This window comes from Ochlerotatus camptorhynchus, unplaced genomic scaffold (genome assembly GCF_037179485.1).
Source record: "Ochlerotatus camptorhynchus isolate MF236.1 unplaced genomic scaffold, CSIRO-AGI_Acam_v1.1 ptg000171l, whole genome shotgun sequence".
In the NCBI taxonomy this organism is placed as follows: domain Eukaryota; kingdom Metazoa; phylum Arthropoda; class Insecta; order Diptera; family Culicidae; genus Ochlerotatus; species Ochlerotatus camptorhynchus.
Genome location: NW_027040661.1, coordinates 1,212,772 through 1,236,707, shown reverse-complemented (window position 1 = coordinate 1,236,707; position 23,936 = coordinate 1,212,772). Strand labels below are relative to the sequence as shown.

General features: G+C 37.1%; 1 protein-coding gene across 1 annotated transcript in view; it reads left to right on the top strand.

Moving 5' to 3' along the window:
- The window catches only part of LOC135701665 (hormone receptor 4-like), an 86,433-nt gene extending 66,105 nt beyond the window's left edge, over window positions 1–20,328 (top strand). Inside the window, exon 8 of the mRNA XM_065222523.1 lies at window positions 17,843–20,328. Coding sequence (XP_065078595.1) covers window positions 17,843–17,923 — 81 coding nt within the window. The 3' untranslated portion in view covers window positions 17,924–20,328. The remainder of the gene's footprint in view (window positions 1–17,842) is intronic.
- The last annotated feature ends 3,608 nt before the right edge of the window (window positions 20,329–23,936 follow it).

The following is a 23,936-nucleotide window of genomic DNA, read 5'->3' as shown; positions in this document are numbered from 1 at the left end:
ACGTCTCATTTTTATCAATTACTGTCAATGGTCGAAAGGTACAGTAGCAACACCTACCCCACCCGTGTCCCCTCGAGATCGTCAAGTCGACGATGACAGGAGCACATATCGTGGTAGGGGTAAACAATAGTTGCAATTTCCAAACCTACGACTGGATGGAATTCCTTCAAATAACAATTGAAGTGCGGAAAAAATCGGTAGAACTGTTTCAAACACACAGTTGGTACTTGAACGGGTCGGTCTTCATCTCTTTTTGGCAGTGGTGGCGGGGGGGGGGACACCCCTCACCATCCCTCTCCAAAGGGGGAGTTTGGTAAAGAGAGATGAAAAAACCGATTTGTACCTTCCTTAAAAGTTGTCCTAGTTCGCTATTCTAATATCTATATACAATCTTCACACTGCCGTACTCTAACGGAACTATCAACTCTATGCTGTCATCTACTCCATCTATCGTATAAAAATTACCACTACAGTCTGTTATTTGAAATTAGCATCTTCAACTATGTCTCATTTTTTATGTCAAAGACGAATTCCGTCTCGTGTAAAATTAGTTATTTCTTAGTGTGTATCTGTGCCTTGGGGTCAATTTATTTGTCGATGCATTTTACTAATTCTTTCATGACATGCATATACCGGAGTTCTGTAATACATATTAGATGAAATTTGCTCCAAAAACCTTGAAAACATAGGGGAAGTGGCTCTAATATTGGCCTATGGATCTAAGATTGGGCCCATCGCTAAAAATCTGCTATGTAGATGAACGCGTCATTGGGACGGTACTAATGGATATTTTTGGTCGCTATTGAAAATTTAGTCAATTGCTGAATTTATGTATGGGCCCAAATTAGGGGCATTTAGTCCGACATCCATTTCTCCTATTTGAAGTCTTTTATTAAAATATTTACGTTGTCTGTATCTATTGTAGAGTTCAGTTTATAATTAATTTACCAGGATGTGCTACTGTGACAATATTTTTTAACTGTTTGCCCTAACTTAACATATGGACTAGATAGAAGGTATCCGTCTTGGGCAAAGTTGTTCAGATGGACAATACCTACCCTAAGATAAAAAGTTCAGCACATAATTCACTCACCAGGCGGCGCTAGTGGGGTTTGCTTTTGGGGTCAAATTGAAAGTTACTCCGCCGCACTCTGTTTATGACGTCAACTATCAGTGACGGTTGGCACTGTTGTTGGTTGATAGATACCTCCAGGTTGTAATGTCCATAACTATAGGGTCGGATCGCTTCCCAACACTTGCCTCCATTGGAAAGGTGGTTGAGTCTGTATGTTACCTTTGTTCTTGGCTTGCGAACGTTGCCGAATGGGGCTGAGGCTTGAAGTGCGAGCTTCGTAAATAGAAACTCACGTCAGGTCAGCGAGTCTTTCATCATCAGGTCCAGGAGGAACACCATCGAACTCATCCGACATCGTAGCTGGATTTAAACCCCAGGTATCCAGGAGCAGGTCTATTGATACTTACTCGGGATTGTCTTCAAAATTGTGTCATAGTTGGTTGCTATGGCATCTCGTCGTCTCGACGATCCTTCCATTACTTAGTCCATTTCCTCCCTTCTTTCGACGATCATTTCAACCTGTCCATTGCTCTGAGGATGTAAAAGAGCCGAACTCTCGAAACTTCCTGCAACATGTTCGCTAGACTGATGCAAAATTTGAAATTTTCGCTCCACAGTGCTTAAACGGTTCCAAATTGGGTCCTGCTTAGCCTCCAAAAATTTGAACTACTTTAGTAAGAAACTGACTTGGCACAAACCATTTCAAGTTTATATATACCGCATCACTATCCTTTTAAAAATGATAGCAGTGATTGTAGTAAATTCAGCAGGCAACATTGGTGTTTCTGGTGCGAAGAATAGAGCACAAATATCATGGCTACTATGTCACACTGCAGAATGCAGTGTTGCCCACAGAACAGCTGCTTAATCATGCCATAAGATTATCAATCTCTTAAACAATTAATATCATTTTAATTTGACATTTATATTGCGCAAAGTTGTAGCTTAGAAAATTTCCCGTAAGAATAGTTATAGATTTTTTTTTAATATGGAAAATGAGTAGAAGCCAATGAAAAAAATATAAAAAATATATATAAACTTCGAATAGTTTGTGCCAAGTCAGTTTCTTACCAAATGAGTTTAAATTTTGGAAGGCTAATCAGGAACTGATTTGAAACCGTTTGAGCACTGTGGAACGAAAAATTCAAATTTTGCATCAGTCTAATGTTCGCTAGTAAATTGAGTGCCGTTATCTGACACTAATACTTCTGGCATTCCAAACCTACAGAATATCATTCGAAGAATCTCTATAGTCGCAACCGTTGTGCTGCGTTTCGTAGCTATTACTTCCGGTCACTTTAAGAGTGCGTCGACCTCGACCATGAACACTCCCGTTAGGCACGGACTAGCATGCTAATGTGCTCATGTATACCCGGCCACTAGACGTAATTCCTGGCCAATGATCGCGTTATTTTGATGCCAGGATGCAGGCGCTCTTTGATGCAGCGTTCACTATTTTTTTTTAATATAGAAAACTAACGTTGAGTCCGATTGACTTTTAAGTTAATCCATCTTAAAGTAGATATAGGGTTAACTACCCCATTTCCGGCCTATTAAGCATAACCCGCACTTAGTCTTTCCTAATCTAGTTCAGTTTAGCACCAAACGGAATGTTATTATTACTGATGGCTTCCAAATTTATTAACCTTTCCGTACGTACCGTAAGATTTGAAAACGAGAAACCAATCGTTGAAATATTGTCAAAAGTCCAACACTGCTTCTTAACACCAAACTCGGGCTATGGATTTTAAACTCGGCCTAACGAATTGAAACGCAATTGAAACGCCAATGAATTCACTTCGGCCTATCGAATGAAGATAAAAAATGATTCGGTCGGAACGCTTCTTTTGTTTTTGGGAATAATGGGTGCAAACCTTCATACCACACGTTCTCATTGACTTCATTCGGTAGCTTATTAACTAAAGTATCGTACCAAACGCATAATTGACTTGTTAACTCTGAAATCATGGATTTATTTGAAGTTTTCTGCTCGATAGGCCCAAAATGGGCGATTAGGCCGAAGTAGTTCTCTACCCTATTAAAGCTAGTATTATATCAATAAAACTTCATAATGTTCGCACCATAGAGCCACACTGTTTTCATTGAAGGTGCCACATGTTTTCATAGAAGATGCACCCGGGAGTGCACCCTGGCGCTACCCACAGTTGATAATAGAAGAGTTACGCAGACTGAAACCAAAATCTACGTATTGAACTGTCAAACCGTCTACCTATCGAGCATAGTAGCACATAACTTATGTGGAACTCGATCATCAAAAATCGACCCCATTTTAGTGATTTCAAGTGGTATACTGCCGTTATACGCATAAGATTCCCATGTTGCATAAGGATGGCATAGAACATGGGACAGTTATGCGTAGAACGGCAGTATAGAAGGACATCGATCTGTCAAATTGATTATACCAGCTGTAAAATGAGAAAAGGGATCAAGGGGCTTGTCAATTCTTTTAAATAATTCTACCGTGGTTTATAATTCTATGTGTTCTTAGCACTCCTGAACTCATGTCTGACTATTTCCTTAACCATTTATGTGCTTTATTTATAATTATATAGCTAATTTTAACAAATTCACCACCTTTTTTTATTTACTTTTATTTAAACTCTTTATTTGTTCCAAATTCAAAATAAATTACATTTCATTTTAACCTAGGTGCTCCAGTTACTACAGTAACTTACCATCCTTAATTGTTATGATATATATCTAAGTGTTTTTACATTGTTCCTGCCTTGGCAATTCAGTATTTTAAACAGGTTTTTTTAAACGTGCATGTCAGTATACCAATTGAAATCTTAAAACTAAAAACTAAAACTAAATCTTATCTAGGTATAAAGGGAATTAATTTTTGCCTGAAATTATTAATTATTTTGTTGGACATTTGTTCTAAAGTCTCAACATTCGAAATTCTATGTACTTTCGTAGTACTGTACCAAGGAATCCTTTGAAGTGCTTTTTTCATATTAGTGCAACAATTAGACCATATTGGGACAGCGTAAAGCATGGCCGGTCTAAAAACTTGCTTAAATATTAGAAGTTTATTCGTCAGGCAAAGTTTGGATTTCCTGTTTATAAGAGGATACAAACATTTTATATATGTGTTACATTTGGCTTGAATGCCCTCAATGTGATCTTTAAAAGTTAATTTTTGGTCAAGTATTAATCCAAGATATTTCACTTGGTTTGACCAGGAAATTGGAACTCCGTTCATAGTGACTATGTGACTACTACTAGGTTTCAAAAACGAAGCTCTAGGCTTATGTGGAAATATTATAAGTTGAGTTTTGGAAGCGTTGGGAGATATCTTCCATTTTCGTAAATAAGAAGAGAAAATATCTAAACTTTTCTGCAGTCTGCTGCAAATAACACGAAGACTTCTTCCTTTAGCGGAAATGCCTGTGTCATCAGCGAACAAAGATTTGTTGCAACCCTGAGGCAAATCAGGGAGGTCCGAAGTGAAAATGTTATACAATATAGGCCCAAGAATGCTACCCTGAGGAACTCCTGCTCTAACAGGTAGTCGATTAGATTTGGAATTTTGATAATTTACCTGCAGAGTTTTGTCAGTTAAATAATTTTGAACTAATTTCATAATATAAAGTGGAAAATTAAACTTTTTCAATTTAGCCATCAAACCTTCATGCCAAACACTGTCGAATGCTTTTTCTATGTCTAGAAGAGCAACTCCAGTTGAGTGGCCTTCCGATTTGTTTGAACGAATTAAATTGGTAACTCTTAAGAGTTGATGAGTAGTTGAATGCCCATGGCGAAATCTAAACTGCTCATCTGCAAAAATTTAGTTCGTATTGATGTGAAGCATCATTATATTTAAAATTATCTTTTCAAAAAGTTTACTTATTGAAGAAAGCAAACTTATTGGACGGTAGCTAGAAGCTTCAGCTGGATTTCCATCCGGCTTCAAAATTGGAACAACTTTTGCATTTTTCCATTTATCAGGAAAGTATGCCAAATGGAAACATCTGTTAAACAATTTTACCTCTGGGAGTTTTTTGATGAGGATATAGAAAATTCCATCATCACCTGGAGCTTTCATATTTTGAAACTTTTTAGTTATAGACCTTACTTCGTCCAAATCAGTCCCCCAGGAATCATCAAAAATATTTTCCCGAGAGAAAATATTCAGATAATCCCGAGCAACCTGATTCTCAGTAGGACTAGTAAGACCCAAACTAAAATTATGGGAACTCTCGAATTGCTTAGCAAGTTTCTGACCTTTTTCCAAATTTGTGATCAAAATTTTACCACCTTCTTTAAGCGCTTGAATAGGCTTTTGAGGTTTTTTCAAAAATTTTATGAGTTTCCAAAAGGGTTTGGAACTCGGGTCTAATTTCGAAACATTATTTTCAAAAGTTTTGTTCCTCAGGGCAGAGAATCGCTTTTTAATTTGTTTTTGCAAATCACGCCAGATAACTTTCATGGCAGGATCGCGTGTTCTTTGATATTGTCTCCTACGGACATTTTTAAGACGGATCAAGAGCTGAAGGTTGTTCTCTATTATAATTGAATCGAATTTAACCTCGCATTTTGGTACTGAGGCAGCTCTTACTTCAACTATAGAAGTAGTCAGAGATTCAAGAGCATAATTAATTTCATCTTTGGTTTGCAATAGAATGTTTGTATCGATAAATATGTTCGATATTGCTCCCAATCAGCTCTATGGTAACTGAAAGTAGAGCTGTTGGGATTAGAAATTATTTCTTGAGATATTTCAAAAGTTACTGGAAGGTGATCAGAACCGAAGTCAGCATGGGTAACCAATTGGCTACAAAGTTGACATGAATCAGTTAAGACCAAATCAATAGTTGAGGGATTTCTTGCAGAAGAAAAGCATGTTGGACTGTTTGGATATTGAATAGTGTAATAACCTGCAGAACAATCATCAAACAGAATATTACCATTGGAATTGCTTTGAGCATTATTCCATGAGCGGTGTTTTGCATTAAAATCACCAATAATGAAGAATTTAGACCTATGACGGGTAAGTTTCTGAAGATCACCCTTGAGAAATTCTTTTGTTGGCCTACGCATTGGAATGGCAAATATGCAGCTATAAACGTAAGTTGACCAAATTTTGTTTCAACAGAAACACCCAAAGTTTTAAAAATCTTGGTTTCAAATGAAGAAAGAATTTTATGTTTGATTCGTCTATGAACAATGATGGCAACGCCACCACAGGGTCCATCAAGACGATCGTTTCTATAAATGAAATAATGTGCGTCCTTCTTAACCTTATGGTCAGGTTTAAGGAACGTTTCGGTTATAACGGCAATATGTACGTTATGAACTTTCAAAAAGTTAAATAGCTCATCTTCAGTATCTTTAAGAGATCGAGCATTCCAATTTAAAATATTTAATGATTTAAAATCCATTACTGAATTTTAAAGTCATGACAATATTGTTTGCTAATTTGAATGAATAGCATCAAGCATGGAGTAAGATTTAAGCATATCAGAAATCATGTCAATTAATGATTTCTGTAAAAATTTCATTTTAGGGGCAGTAATGCTTCCTAAGTCAAAATTTTCAAAAGTTCCGTTAGAATTACGTTGGTTAGTATTTTGATTTCTACCCGGTGCAATAGCAGCATAGGTAGCTCCATTAACTCGCTGAACATTGTTAGCAGCGAGGGGAGTAGGTATAGATGAAAAATTTGAAGCAGGGATGATATTTGTACCTACGGGTACGAATGTAGAATTTGTTCCTCACTGACCGTTGTTAACAGCAGAGTAATTTGTACCTGGACGGAAACGTGAAGCGTTTCCTACCTGTCGCTTAGAACGAGATAGTAGGATCGCTCTGCGAGTCTTACATTCCCAAAAATTGTATTTGTGGTTTTCACCACAATTTGAACATTTAAATTTCTTAGGATCTTCCTTCACAGGACAGTCGTCCTTTGCGTGAGAGGAATCACCACAATTCATGCATTTAGCTGGCATGTAGCAATTTTTAGTTCCGTGACCCCATCCCTGGCACTTACGACATTGGGTGAGGGTTTGGAAATTTCCTCCAGTCTTCCTGAAGTGTTCCCACTTCACTCGGACATGGAGCATAAGGCTAGCTTTTTCTAAGGCCTTAAGGTTGTTTAGTTCACCGACTTGAAGTGAACTAAAAAAAAAAAAAAAATATATTAGAAATCCCGTTGCGCGAATCGCCAGGACGGGATTTCATTTTCATTTTGATTACTTGGAGTGGCACAACTCCAAGTAATTTTGCCAGTTCATCTTTGATCTGATCCAGGGATTCACCACTGGGAAGCCTTTCATGACAACCTTGAACACACGTTCAGTTTTGGTGTCGTAAGTAAAAAATGTGTGCTGCTTCTCAGTAAGATACTTGAGAAGACATTTAAATCCGTCCAAGGTTTCAGCCAATACACGGCATTCACCCCGACGTCCAATTTGTAGTGAAAATTTAACTTTCACGAAGTTCAAAAGTTCCATGCGAAGAGCATGAAAATCGGAAGTGGTTATTACAATAGGGGGAATCTTTTCCTTCTTGGCATTAAGCCGGGAAAGTTTACTAGATTTTTTCTTGGATGATGGATCATTCTCATCATCCGTGAGCAAATCAAATTGATTACTTAAATTAATTTCATCAGAAGGGGGATCAAGAGATTACCCCTTTCTTTTGCGTTTAGGCGCCATGGCGGCAGTAAAAATTTTTATCCAAATCGACTTCCTAGCAGATTACTATAAGAATCTGAAGGATCGAAGAGGAATTTTCCAAATCGATATCCAAGAAGGATTACCAGGGGTAGGGTCCGAACAAGGATCGAAGAGGCATAAGAATTGAACAAGGTAGAAAAAAATTTTACAGGTTGAGCACTGAAAAGTGCTGTTTAAATTTGTTGTAGCTTTAGGTAGTAGTAACACTTCCTTAAGCAAAAAGCAAATAGATCCGCACGGCAAGAGAGCACGATGCGGACTGCGGACTAGCATGCTAATGTGCTCATCTATACCCGGCCACTAGACGTAATTCCTGTCCAATGATCGCGTTATTTTGATGCCAGGATGCAGGCGCTCTTTGACGCAGCGTTCATTATTTTTGATACAGAAAACTAACGTTGAGCCCGATTGACTTTTAAGTTAATCCATCTTAAAGTAGATATATTAAAGCTAGTATTCTCTCAATAAAACTTCATAATGTTCGCACCATAGAGCCACCCGGGAGCGCACCCTGGCACGGAGTGTGGCTACCCACAGTTGATAATAGAAGAGTTACGCAGACTGAAACCAAAATCTACGTATTGAACTGTCAAACGTCTACCTATCGAGCATAGTAGCACATAACTTATGTGGAACTCGATCATCAAAAATCGACCCCATTTCAGTGATTTCAAGTGGTATAGAAGGACATCGATCTGTCAAATTAATTATACCAGCTGTAAAATGAGAAAAGGGATCACGGGGCTTGTCAATTCTTTTAAATAATTCTACCGTGGTTTATAATTCTATGTGTTCTTAGCACTCCTGAACTCATGTCTGACTATTTCCTTAACCATTTATGTGCTTTATTTATAATTATATAGCTAACTTTAACAAATTCACCACCTTGATTCACACAGCAAAACTGTGCTAAACTTAGAAGAAACATGTGTATGACATTTCCTTCTTTGGACATTTTCTAATTTTTTGGAACCAATTGCATCAAACTTTGATTGCATTAGGTTTCGTAGGAGGAAAAACACGACCGCGTAAATTTGGAATTAAGTGCTTACATTTTGAAGTCCAAAAAGAAGCAGCAAAATTTGGAACAAGAGTCAGAAGTACCATTTGAAAAATATGCAGTATTTTGAGCTGACTTTGCATCGTTCCATTCGCAAGAATTTTGCAAGTAGGACGATAAATGAAATCGAGCGCTTACCTGCAATATCCAAGATTTCAACCCTCCCTATGTTTCTCAATTGCCGTCAATTGAAAATTGTTTCAAAAATCCCAACACAAAGAACTACTCCAATTACTTTGTAACAAAAAACGTGGTAAGTTTGATCCTTGTTTTTCCAAAATAAAAGGAGGAGCTACACAAAATCATAAAAACTTTTTTTCTACCACTATGACTACACGGAAACAAATCCGATTGCATTTTCATGAATAAAAAATCATGATATCCAAAAACTTGCTATCCCATGAAATCGTAACAATAATTCATGATTTCGGGATGGAAATTCATGATTTCATAATGCAGAGGAATCAAGGCCGCTACAAACGTTACACGTACTTGGCAAACCGTGTTCATAAACCGCACTACAAAGGTATCTCTTGTACGCTTTTTGCCTTCCATCTTATACAAGTACTGATAGTCTAGTGGTCAAAGTATGGGTTTAGTGATCTCAAGGTTCTTGGTTCGAATCCAGTTTGATGCTTTATTTTATCCTTTTTACATTTTTTGTTAACAGTTAAACCCATGAATTTAGCTCATGATTTCAACTCTGATCAACAATTCATGATTTTGGGAATGTTTGCTGCGTTACGCAAAAGTTGATCATGATATCATGAATATTATTCATGGTGTATTTTCATAACATGAAAATACGCTGTGTTCATGAAATCATGAGTAATTTTTCTCATTTCGGAGATCAGATTTTTTCCCGTGTAGGTCCTAGGGTGGGACTCCCAGCTAGCTGTATCAAAGTTAAGCCCCATTTACTAAAAAAAATTATCGTTAATATGCATCAACTGGATAGTTCGTGATGTAATCATAAGTTGACTCACTAAAAGCACAGTTAAAATATTTCAACATACCACAGACAAAATGATAGTTATCAACGTAATCAACAAATTTTCGAATTGTTTGCATTAAATTACATTCAATTAACATAATTTCCGTAATGAATCCAATGCAAACTAATAAGATTGAAGAGACGAAGAAATATTGCATCTGTAAATAGGCAATATTACCATAGAGGTAACTCTAAGACTAGAAGGTCCCGAATAAACGTGCTCAACTTTTTGGCTCATCTCTGGTACTATCTTCGGTCCCAAGCTAATTGATTCGCCCCTCGAAACATAGGAAAATCCACGAACCCCCTGTCAAACTGTCATAGCGAATTAAAACAAACATAGTGTAGTACTAGACTTTCGACTAGAATGGGCTATGTTAATCGATTAGCTTGGGACCAATAGGCTAGTCAAGTAGTGAGCCAATTTAAAATCGTTAGTTTCGTATTGATTGTTGATATTACTGAATAAGAACGCTCTTGCTTGGCTTCTGAAAATACTAGTTTAAAAACATCCTTTGAAAAAGCCCCCTGTCGAGCTAGTCGAAAAAAGAATGCCCACACGTCAAACTCCGTCAAGCATTTAAAAAGTGAAGGAACAAAAGAGGCAACCAATTATCTGGGCCTCACCTGTTTACATATCATTACGCATTACCGTGACTATTGAGAGTTCGCCTCTTCGGTCCCTCTGTAACTCTTCAATCCTATGGTAAAATCCAATAAGCAAACATCAGTCTCTTCGTGAAACTTAGTGACCATTTCCTTACCCTTTCACTCAATGATAATCCCATATGATTCTGTCAATTTTTTCGTGAAGAAACGGCGGCTAGCTTAAGGAATGAAGAGATAAGACAAAGTCCGCTAGATTTCATGCACATATTGTCATATGCTTATGGGATTTTACCAGGAGTTAAGAGCTGCAGAGTCGCCCTTAACGTCAATGCTTACTTTCGTAAGGGCCAATGCTGCAAACGTAAACAATTACTTTTTGCGTGAATTTCACGAAAATTAAAACTCACTCAAGAAAACCAACAACATGATTGTGTAGAGAAAGAGTCCTCCTATCCGACTTTGACATATGACACGAGACATTTACGAAATAAGCCATTCGACATTGGTCTTTATGAACGCTCAGTGCTGATATAACGAAAATTTTATTTTGACATATCGATGTCCAACTATGCCAGTTATACCAACAATCAATACGAAACATACGATTTTAAATTGGCTCACTACTTGACTAGCCTATTGGTCCCAAGCAAACGATTAACGTACCCCATTCTAGTCGAAATTCTAGTGCTACGCAATGTTTGTTTTGATTCACTATGAAAGTTTGACAGATAAAATGAGGGGTTAGTGGATTTTCCTATGTTTCGAGGGGTGAATCGATAAGCTTGGGACCGAAGAGAGTACCAGAGATGAGCCAAAAAGTTGAGCACGTTATTTTGGGACCTTCTAGTCTTAGAGTTACCTCTATGGTTATACGGTATTCTTCTTTGGTTATACCATAGAGGTAACTTTAAGACTAGTTTGTCCCAAAGAAACGTGCTCAACTTTTTGGCTCAGCTCTGGTACTATCTTCGGTCCCAAGCTAATCGATTCACCCCTCGAAACATAGGAAAATCCACTAACCCCTCATTTTATATGTCAAACTTTCATAGCGAATCAAAACAAACATAGTGTAGTACTAGAATTTTGACTAGAATCATATTGCTGTACATTTGCTCTTCAGAAATATGTTGTTGTGGATTTGTTTTCATTGCCTTAGCATAACATCAAAATGAATACTTGTTTTGTTATCAACAGGAAAAATGGATATCAAATTTAGTTTTCAGTTTGCTCTCACTGATAGCAGAAATAGTTTCCAATGTGATGTCACAGGAAGATTTTTTTGCTCTCAATTTTGATATTTTAAGCGTTAAAACGACCAAAACGACAGCAACCTGAGTTATCATTATCAGCGAAATCACAACATCAAATTTAAATTTCAATTTGATGTCAGACTTTGCTCGGGCAGTGTCCCAAATTTATCTATTTTTAAATATATTAACAAAAATGTGAATTGAACTTAACGTATTCTATATTAAAAAGAATAAACGATGCTATAAGGAGCGATGCCGTCCTAACCAGGGCACGTTTATCTTTTTGGTCTTCACAGCAGTCAGCTTGTAAGTAGCCGGTAGCCCATTCGACTGATGAATGATGTTGCAGACTACTATTTCGAGTTCTATTGACGCTACAACGGAGGACTACACTTAAGATGGAAGTTGATTAACCTTCCTAGTGCATTGGGGTCAATTTTGGCCTGTAAACACTGTGTAATTTTTTTTTCTAATGCATTAGGTAGGTTACACAATATCAGCGTGCTCAAAACTGTTACGGTGTGTTCGATCTTGAAATCGTACAGGAGCATGGCCAAAAGCCCATCTTTACAACCGATTTGCCGTGTATGCGGGAATGCCTCGTTTCGAACCAAACATTGCAATTAGAGTCTTATGGTTTGTTGAACGCAATTTCTGAAATAGCTTAGTAATATACCTTTTTTAGACGTTATCAAGGACTCAAATAAATAGACTTAGTTGGTTCGTATTTCAAACAATTCTGTTTCGTCATGTATTTCCCTGTTCGCTTTACACTTCTAATCTCCCTTTTTTCTCATGTTCCCTCTCGCTTTAATCTCTCATCCTCTCTCATCTTAACGAATCGGTATTTCTTGTTTTACCACCTATACTATGAACTGGTGTTTTCAGTAACACCGCTTCAGATCGAGTCAGGCTACTACATTTCTTTCATAGATCCCCTAATAAAAATTGTATGTTTAATTTGCTTAACGACGTGTTCTGGGTATCATCTAAACCATTTGTGGAATAGTTCAATGATTTGGGTTATCGTTCGTTTATGGTTATTTTTTATTAGGGTCATCCGATGAAACATGGTGACAGCGTACACCAGAGACTCTTTTTCGATCTGACTATATCCTGATTCAGCTAGGGTTAAACTTCACTTACAATTGTGGCCGAGATTGGCACCGCCGAACAGCTCGGCATTTATTTTTACTGGGATATCGCCAAAATTCCCGTTTGTTAGCTGAACCTCGGCAAGTTTTTCACTGAGATCCAGCAAAACAAAATTTCGCTAAAAGGTAAATGCTTTGAACAAATTTGTTATCAAACATCACAACCTCAAATTAAAGGTTTGTGTATTTGCTAATGTTCTATGCGTTGTTTCCACCTTCACCCAAGTGCAGCACTACTGTGTCTGTCGTTTGAAGTCTGGCAAAGTTGCCAGTCATCTTGATGTAATGTCTTCGCTTTTACCGAAGACAACATATCAAGCAGACTGACACGAAACTTTGCCTGAATCCAAGTGACAGACACCATAGCGCTGCGCTCGAGTGAAGGTGGAAGCAACGCATAGAAAAATGTGCAAATACACAAACCTTTCTTCTGAGGATGGAATCTTTGCTATCCAATTCTATAGGAGCATTTACCTTTGAGCGGCATGTGTCTGTCTCATACCGGTTGTATGAGAAAATGTAAGAGTTGCCAGTTGCCAATTTTGGTTCACTTAACTTTTTTTTAGACTACTCTATCCAATAAAGCCACTACTCGAACATGTTGGGAAAGCATGTTAATATAACGATTGTGTGAACTTACCTATGAATTCTGGGCTTACTTGTGTTGCTGAATCATCATCGGTCGACTGGGGATGCTTCGTGGGTTGTTATTGATGAATCATCTGTTGACTGGGGATGCTTCGTGGGTTGTCATTGTCGTTGCCTCGGACCGACCTCGTCATCAGAATCGGTTCCTCTCATGATGGGGTCCTCATCACTAAATCCGAGGAAGTCTGATGGAACTAGGTCTTCTGAATCACTCTCCCAGTCCGAGTCGCTGCTTGTCTCAAATTTCGACTCCACCATGCTACTATACAGGTTTTTAGTGGTTTGTTTGAACTTGCTCCTTTCTTGTGCGATATCCTGCCATACTTCAATGGGAATTTCGCTCCTCTCCACGTCCTGTCGAATACAGGTTTTCCAGGTATATGGCGGTTTTCCAATTTTTTGGGTTCTGGTATTCTGTACTTAATTGCCGTTTTCGAAATTCCTCCTGGATCGCTCCTGAGGATATGCCCGTAGTAGTTAAGCCTTGCTTTCTTATTTTGTTGTTTATGTGTATCCACCCAGCCACTCGGGGGCAATGTGGACAGTTCTACTACTCTCTTGTGGACGCTCTTCATGATGATTGTTGTCGTTTGCTGAATCGCTAGACTGCTTATTCTCAGTATCATTCCTCGTAGGCACTTCTGTGTCATCATGACACAAATTATGAAGAGTCAGTAGCATCTCTTGTTCCATTCTCCGCAGTGAGTTACGATTTCTCTTCAATATTGTGCTAACCTCCATGTAGTACGTCACCACTGGGGTAATTAGACAATGGCAAAGTTTTCTTACTACGCTCCATTTAAGAGGGTGTTGCTTGAGGAAAGAACACAGATGATGATATGCTTTGTACGCCTTTTTTATACGTTCTGAAGATGTAGCTCCTCTCGTTAGACTACTGGTCAAGTATGCTCCCAAGTATATCATAATAGTAACCACCGGGAGTTGATACTTGCCGAACTTGGCAGTTGTTTCTGGGCTTATGTTTTTTGTGTCTCTGGGGTCTCGGAATAACACCTTTGTTTTCTCAGTGTTGATCTCCAGTCCTATTGAATTCAATAGCGGCTCTAATACACCGATCAGCCTTTCCACATCCTCAACCTCTTCGCAAATGAACATAAGATCATCCGCGTATCCAAGTATGCACGGTAATTCGATTCTCGATCCATGAGCAAATTTGATTTCCGGGATGAATTCGTTGACCGATTGTAAGACATGATGCAACATCAGGATGAACAGCTGTGGGCTCAGAGGATATCCTTGCTTTGCCCCTCTCATTTTTTGATCGAACCCGTCCTCTACCCAAACCATTGGAGCGATGTTTTCTCGTGCAGGCATGCGGATATAATCTAGTTGATTAACGATTTTGAAACACCCATTTCGGCGAGAATGGTGGCTGCTTTTGATATGTTCAGTTTATCAAATGTCTGTTTCAAATCAAGTGAAACCAGGATGGTTTGCTTCCCTTTTCTCCATCGTTCATCCAATATTCGACGAAGCACAAATACTTGATCCGAAGCACTTTTTTGCTGAAAAGCCATTTGGTAACCGGGTAGAGGACCGACTTGGACGGACAAGCGTTTCAGAAGCAATCTTCCATAAATTTTGTAGGATCACTCCACTGTCGTATCGCATGTGTTCCATTTTGCTACTGCACTGTTTCTTGGCGCCTTTTCTTCGATGACTCCGCCGTTAGCTTTATTGTGATAAAAACACAACGGAATGGCCATTCAGTATGGTTCAACGGATGTGGAATGAGGGAAAATCTCAATTTAACGCGACAAGGAGCAATTGTCGCGCATTTTCTACAAAAACCAATATCAAGAACAACATTGATTACCATTTTATCAGTAAGAATGTTCCGTCATACCACATTTTCAAGTGATCAGCGCAAGCGTCATATTTCATTCAGGCGCTTTTGAACTTCCATATGATGAAATATGGAACGCACCTTTTCACACAAAAGATCAAAGTATAGATCATTCATTTAGAGTGAGTTTCCACATAACAACCATTCGTCACCGGAAAATTCTTGAAATCTGCCTCGACCAAATTGGCAGAACGCGCCCACACCCTTACTGAACCAAAGGGCAGGGAGAAATTTTGGTTCTCTTAACTGTAGTAATTTTCCGGGTTACAAAGTTTCTTGACGTACCTGGGCACAGAGTATGAGAATTGAGTTGCCACACAATACATCCCGAGTAACAATTCAGTAACCATTTGGCATCCACTCTGATTTATGATGGTTTTATAACGACAATGAACAATCCATTTAGTATAAATACAGCATTTCAAAGTGTAAAACATTCCAGAATAGTAATTCAGCTTTTTGCTGTTTTAAAAACCTTTTATAGTCTGGCAAGAAAGTCATAAACTGTCTTTTTTAAAAATAAATTTAAAGCAGTTCTCAATTCCTCCTTCAAACTGCTCTGCATAAACGTCATTAGCAATTGTTTATTAGTGTCTTGATAAAATAGTTTATAAACGTGTTCTATCATTATAAAGGAATCATTAGGTTTAGCATTAGAGCAAAAAGCATTTATTGTTGCTTTTTAGGCTTTTTAAAGGGCATCATAAACTTCCCAATAACTTTGTTTACAACTTGAGCTTAAAATATGGTTCCTCATAGTTAATAAAAGCCAAATTTATGACAAGAAAATCTCGAAGGATAGACGAAGTAGGATGAATAATTCAAGTCGATTTCAGCAAAATTTACTTCTTTAGAAGAACCAGCACACCATCAACGACTGACCATCTGGCGGATAAGAGTAAAGTGAGCGGGCCCTCGAATTCACAAAACATTGTCGAAAGTTGAAAAATATACAAGTCTTCTCCAGATCTTGCGTATAGATGACAATCGAAATAACAACCGACAGCAAAACACTGAAACTGTTAGTTACCGGAGAATAGCTGGTTTCCGATCCATAGCAGCGATTTTATTCGGCGAAAGAATCAACTCTTCGCAAATTGCATTCAAGCGTACATCCCTGCATCGTTGGATGGTGCACTTCTGTAACCATCCGGAAGAAGGGGATCTTTTTCGGGAACGATTGCGCTTCCAGCTGTTCGAAATCCGAAATGTTGCAAAACAAACAATCTGAGTAACTGCTCCCAATCCATCGGGAGAAAACCGCCTGGAAGAACACTGGATCCCACAGCGCAACTAAATATCGAAAGATAAACAAACTTTGACGTTTAACTTTTTGCAGGCAACTTTGCCTCCATAAATGCTGCCATAAATCTGAACGGGTTAGGATCAAGCAAAATGGCTATAGATAAATACAATTCAGCCTGCAAGTTTTCTTCATAAAAGCCATTTTAAAACCTTATGAATTTGTTAAGGATTTTTTGAAAACAAAACAATTTTTTCACAATAAGCAAACATTTAAATGCGAAAATCATAAAAAAAAAACAATCTCGGCCTAGCTCGATCTGAAAATAACTTTTTTTTAATGTAAAATAATTAGTCAAATCAACGTTTTACGAGGGCGGACTTATTTTTTTCGATGTTTTCACGTAGATTTCACATAACATAATTAATAAGGCACTTAAAACTAGGCCACTTAATGAGAACTGTTGTAATAAAGTTGGATATTTAACAAGATTTTTATACCATCAGTTTCTATTTTAATTATTTTGATAAGATCGGATTCATAAATCCTTTCCTATCTTGATTGATGCTTTACTAGTGGATTTAGCAAGTAGCTAGGGGAAATGGCTTGGAAAGGGTTTTTATTATTGCTAAATAGCTTTTGTTGTAGCTTTCAAATGGTTCGCAATGCGTTCGTCATACAACTTTTTGCAGTAAATCAATCTTGAAGAGCTTCGAGAATACACCCTTCAGAACCTTCTCCAGGATGGACCAACTAGACATATTCTAGTCTTAATGAGGTTTTGGTGGATGCATTAATGACAAAATAGCCTTGACCAGAGTTTTATTAATGTTGTTTTATAGTTGCTTTGTAGTATTTCATAAAACTTAAAATGTTACTTGGGATACTAATGCAAAAATGGTACAGGTTTAGAAAGCTCTCAATTAACAACTGAGCAAGTGCTCGCAGTGCTCAAAGAGTGCTAAGTTGAGAGCCTGCTTAAAGTCCCAGTGGGAACGTAATATAAACCCAAAAAAGCTGTAGTAGCTGTAATACTGCAAAGAGAAAATCTATGAAGAGAATCAATCATCGCTGCTAAGCCCTTCTTATTCTGAACGTTAAATCATTGGTCAACTAATGAACAAAACGACCGAGTATGCATTTTGCTCCATGATACCTGTTTTCCATCAGCATCACATTCAACGAATCATCTCCATCATAACGTCGACTAATAAATGATGTAATTCAATCTCTTTTTCCAGATCCAAACTGCTGCAAGCTTACTTTTGGAAAGCAAAATGTTCTACGTACCGTTTGTTCTGAACTCGGCCAACATTAGGTAGCAGATGATCGAGCAAGGGATGATCAAACCTTTCCAGTACGAACAACAGCTGCAGCAGCAGCAGCAGCAGCAGCAGAATTTAACTTCTGAAGAAGAACAACAACAACATCAACAACAACAACAGCAACAGCAGCACGACATTGATTTCGCAAATCAGCAACGGCAGCAAACGTTGACGCAGGTTGTACAGCTATCATCGCCGTTTGCTGCACAACAGCGGCGCATCCCGCAGCAACAGTTGCCGCAGTCTTCAATGGCAACGCAACAATCGATTCAGACTTTGCAACAACAACAACAACATCAACAGCAAATTGTTCAGTTGCAACCGCGGCAATCGCAGCATGCACTGCCCAGTTCTCCCAATCGCAGCAACAGTGGCTCTGTGACGATTTTCGTCATCAAAACAGTGTTACCTGATGAGTGATTCTGATTTCCGCCTACTATTTTAATAAGCCCCAGTGATGCATCGGAATGATTGTTTTTCCTTTTTTTTATAATGAAAGTAGATTTTTATTTGTTTTTAATTTGTTTCAAAATCGAGTCGATTCTCGTTTTGTTTTCATTTTTTATATATGAACTGTTTTACCCTTAACTCTTTGTCTTATTTTACGATTTCTCGTTGAGCGTTGAAAGTGTCGTAAAATAAAGAGGTGAACAATTTTTAACAGAGTAGTTATAATGCATTATATACACATACAAAGCTGAAGTAAATAGAGAAAGAGAGAAAGTGAACATTTTTGCATATACACCCACACACTCATATACACAGAAGAAATCTATGTCACTGATATGTAAATGGAAATACCTATGTAATAAACAAAAAAGTTTCACTCCAAACCTGAATGCATTGTGCATCGATGCCCTGGCGATAAAAAAAAAGAAAATGATTATTCTAAATTCGAATTTGCTTGCGGGTGCCGTGAGCCTAAATGCTTGCGCGATGATTGCTGCAAAACAACAAATCGAATACAACACACAATAGCATGGATTCACATTCGAGGAAAATTTTTATTTTCCACTACTAGGAAGTCTGAAATTAAATGCCTTCTATATTATAAATAGAGAAAAAAAAACAAGCGATCATAGGTGTAATTCATAAGAGTAAAACAATGGAAAAGTAAGTGAATTTCCCATTTCAGAATTATATTTGAAAAGAAAAACAACCGCAACAAATATTCGTATTGAGCAACACAAAATTGACCCGAAAAATGTCGTGCATAAAATAAACGTATATAACATATATATTTTTATACATTTAATTGATCGATTCATTGTTGTTCTTCTTATTAATATTTTTATTAGCTAATTTTACAAGAAAAAAAGTGGAAAACGTAGATATGAGCGGAAAAAGTGTAACGCGTATAAATGTATTTTACCATTCAGTCCTTTGAAAACAAAAGGAAGTGAGAAGACACTTTTGATTGTAAAAAGGAAAAAGTTCGCGACTGTACCTACTGTCGCGCGCATCGAGAGGACGCACTGAAAAATATTCAACCTCTTACTGTAAATATCAGAGTTTCTCAGCTATGCTTTTATCTTCTTCTTTTTCTTCTCATATTACAAATATTTTAGTTGTCTAAGAAACTGGATGCTTTTAAACTGTTTTTCACAGATTGTAAAAGATCGTCCAGGATGGACATAATTTCCCATGTAAAACCGCGCCCGTTAGGTGATAGCATGTTTTGGATAGTTTGTAATAATGCTTAGTTGAATGCCAGACGAGTTAAACGAAGGACGGTAGTTTCTTTCATTTTTCCTCCATTGGAGCAAGTACACGTACTATTTAGACGAGCATGACGGTATAAAGAAAAGTACTTTTTATCCGACACATCACAAATGGAACACTTGTTTTTATTTCGACTAAGGTAACGTTTACTAGGTTAGAAATAAAAATAAAAATGACCAAAACTGATACAATGATCCTCCTTTTTTTTGTTTTAAATTAAAGCTATCGTATTTTAGTAGGAGACGAGAAAAATCCTTTATTTTTAGGCGAATTATTTATCCAAACCGTTTTTATCGTAGACAAAAAGGAAAGTAAAAATTAACACAAAGTACGAGAAATTTACTCATTTTGAAATGTTTATGAGACTCGTTTTTTATTAAAGTAACTTAAAATTTCTAATAAGTATTTATGCAAAAAGTATGTTTTGTTTTTCGACGTGGATTTTTTTCCAATGCCAGAAGCTACATTTTTTTAGCTTGTACGTGCGTTTACGGAACGATATGAAACCAAAAATTTAGGAAAGCTAATATTATATTTGTATATGAAACTGACTAACAAAAAATTCTCATCATCTCAATGTCAGGACGATGAAGAACTTTTTTTTTCGCACCATAAACCATCCGCCATCTGTTCTCTCTGTAATAAATGCAAAAAAAAAACTACACACTAATACACAGGAAAAACAACACACATACTCTCACATACGTACGCATCATGCACCACTTAACACATTTTCGCATCTATGCAACCCACATTTTTTTCAAACAGACCCCTAAAAGAAGCCGAAATATTTGTACTATCTACGAACAAAACAACCAGAATTCAATAGTCACGTGTATTTGACGAATCAAAATAACCTTTGTAAATGTGTCTGAACGTTTAATATTTCGTAAATGGAAATCGAAAATCAAAGTAAAATCCCCTTATTACGGAAACCATTGTTACCAGTGAAACCATATTACTTATTAATTATTGTGTAAAGCACGAAGGAACTGCGAACTGCGAAAACCAGGAAGGTTAAATAATAGATTAGAAACCGCTATGCATTCATACAAGATAGAACGTAAAATGAAACTTTCATCATACAACACAACACACATACACACACACACTCACACAAACACAGAAAACTGGCACTCAGAGCAAGCGAAAAACAGCTAATACAAAAGACTAAAGTATACAACAAACATGTACACACTGAAAACATACAATAAAAGTTACCCTCAAGAAACATGCTAATATAAAATACCGAACACTGCCACATGCTAAGCAAATAAACAGAAGGAAATACATGTTAAAAGAAAATAAACCATTCATATGTAATATTGCAACAACAAAAAATAAAAAAAAATAAATGGAAAACAGAAACACAACAGCAAACGAAATAGCCGTTAATTGTATACCAGTTGTTAAAACAATCGCAAAACAGAACAAGTGTCAGTGAAATAGTGAAGCACATACTTCTCTTGCGTAGTAGTCAAAAGATTTATCCGTTTTTTTTTTTCATTTTCAATGAGCTACAAACACTTTTGTTGCTAGATTTGTCATAAATTGAACTACTTTTTTTTTGTAGTCCCCCGCGAGCTGACAGGAAAGGGGAGATGCGTGTGATTAGGTTGAATGATTGAACTGTTTCTTTCGAATCTATTCCTACTAACAGCAACTTCCATGGGACCTAACGGTGATACACTCAAAATTTCATACTTAGCTATTAAATTTAAGCTCGAAAAAATTTCTTTGTAAGATTAATCTACGATTTAATACACTCATAAGTATAGGTAGTTTTATATATTACTAAAGCAGAGGTGGTTCAAAGTTACCAGAAGATCATAAAAATAACCATTGAGAATTTTTTAACTAGATTCCTCATTAGCGACCAAGTAGAAGGATTTCAGTGTCATTCAGGCAAACAATGTATCACCGTTCCACCGTCTCCCACAGAATTGTCCGTCACTCATGAACCTCACATATGAGTAAAGACTTGTATTCAGTTCACTAGCACACCCCGGTCGAATTCATAACACAAACTGCCAGACAACTACCTTTAAACTAATGTAATCAACACTGCATAACCTTTACCGACAAAACCCATTTCGTTACACGCTCATTCGACGAGCAGGACTTACACAGTACACAACACTCACACTGTATTATTCCTATTACTACAACAATACAATAAGGCGATAGTTAGTGAACATACCGTACTACAAACAGAAACAAAAGCAAACCAAATAAAACGCAAACTGCCACTTGCACTCAGAAAAAAAAAGCGAAAAAGATTCAACCGCAACGCGAACACTAGTTCTAAGTTTGTTGACTGCTATTGTTTTGTTTTTGATTCACAACATATGAGTTACATTTTTCCCCATCATCCTTTTTTCTTCGTCAAATAAAAAAAGAGGCACGTGGGAAAATCAATCATCTTCATTGAAACAATATTGTTGCCATCATCATCGTCATCGTTTTTTTTTTCTTGTTTGTTTTTAACTTTCACTTATTCGCGTTCCCATCGTTCACGCGCATACGTACACAACCACATACATATTTTCACCGAAACCATTTCATTACGCAGCGTGCGAAAACGTGTTATCTAGAAAATATAAAAATGTGTAAATTTAGCCCAAAACAACCATTATAACAACAACACTGCCGTTTCTCAAGTAAATAACCACGCGCTCCGCGAAGGTTACAACACAATAGGAGGTAAAATGACGAGGAGATGAAAAATGATTAATGTAATTTGTAAGACCTAATGATAATGAAGAAAAAAAAACAAGTAATTGAAAAAAGTATAAACTATAATTACCTAATTAATTATTAAGAGTATACATACAACCACAGTAAGGAAAAAACCGTTAGAAATTGTGTAAAAGAAAAAAAATGAATGAAATAAAAAAACGCAGAATCAGAAATGTATCTACTGTGTTACGAGTTCTATTGTTGGAAAGGAAAGAAATGCACCTCAAGAGATCCACAAAGCTCTACTCCGTTTTGAAAACAGCCCTCTTTTGGGACAAACAAGGAACACATATTTCAAAAAGAGCAACGACCTACATTTATTGCTCGAAAAATAACGGATTACACGGAATTTCATTTGGCGGAACGTTTAAATTTGACTTCAACAATTTTGGAAGAATTTTCCGTCGTTTTTAACTAGACTTGTTACCGGTAATTGCGCTACAATTCTTATTTTCATTTCAAAATCAAATGTAGAATGCCGATAATCAGGTCGGCAATGGGTTCGTGGGCTTCTTAATTTCGAAGCAAAACAGATCCAATTGACATAGCACATTTGGATGCTTAAGACTTTTTAAGATTTGATTTTAAAATAAAAAATACGAACAGTAGCTAAATTAACGGTAAACAACCCTATTTTAAACTTGAGCAGTTGAGTATTTATGTATTCTACCGAGCATCGATTGCCATCCACACCTTGAACCTATAGTAACTATATTTATGGTTTGGCAATAAAGATCTGGTACCCCGTGACAATGCTCAAGCCTTTGCAGGACGTTTTTGTTCGAGTTGAGGTTATTTATATATTTCGCCAACTTTTACACATCATTATTATTTTTCTATCTTCGCAGTAGCAATACGAACAGTTATATGGGGAATAGCAGAAAATATTTGTAAATCATAGCGACCAACTTGCACTTTTTAACACATACTTGTAATGCATGCTCGAAGCTGTTGGAGTATTTAAATAGTAATAGTTTGTTGATACCAGAACAATCGGGATATCGGGAAGGTCATTCTTGTGAAACTGCGTTGAATTTGGTATTAGCGAAGTGGAAAAATAACTTGGAGTGTAAAGATACGATTGTTGCTGTTTTTTTTTGGATCTTAAACGCGCTTTTGAAACAATTTCTAGGCCATTATTGTTAAGATCAATCAAGCGCTTTGGAATTACGAGTACTGCATATAAATGGTTTGAAAGCTATTTGTCTGACAGAACTCAACGGACTGTTTTTAATGATTCTGTTTCCAGTCCCGTGGGGAATACCCTTGGAGTGCCCCAGGGAAGTGTATTAGGGCCCCTGTTATTTATTATGTATATTAATGACTTGCGACGTGTTTTACGATTTTGCGACATTAATCTTTTTGCAAATGATACTGTGTTTTTCATTGCTGCTAAGGATTTAGATGATGGCGTTTTACACTTGAATGAAGATTTGCGTTCTCTAAGTAGATGGTTGAAGTATAAGCAGTTAAAATTGAATACAAGTTAAACTAAATTCATGGTAATTTCGTGGAATCGAGTAAATGAGAACGTCTCTGTTGTAATTGA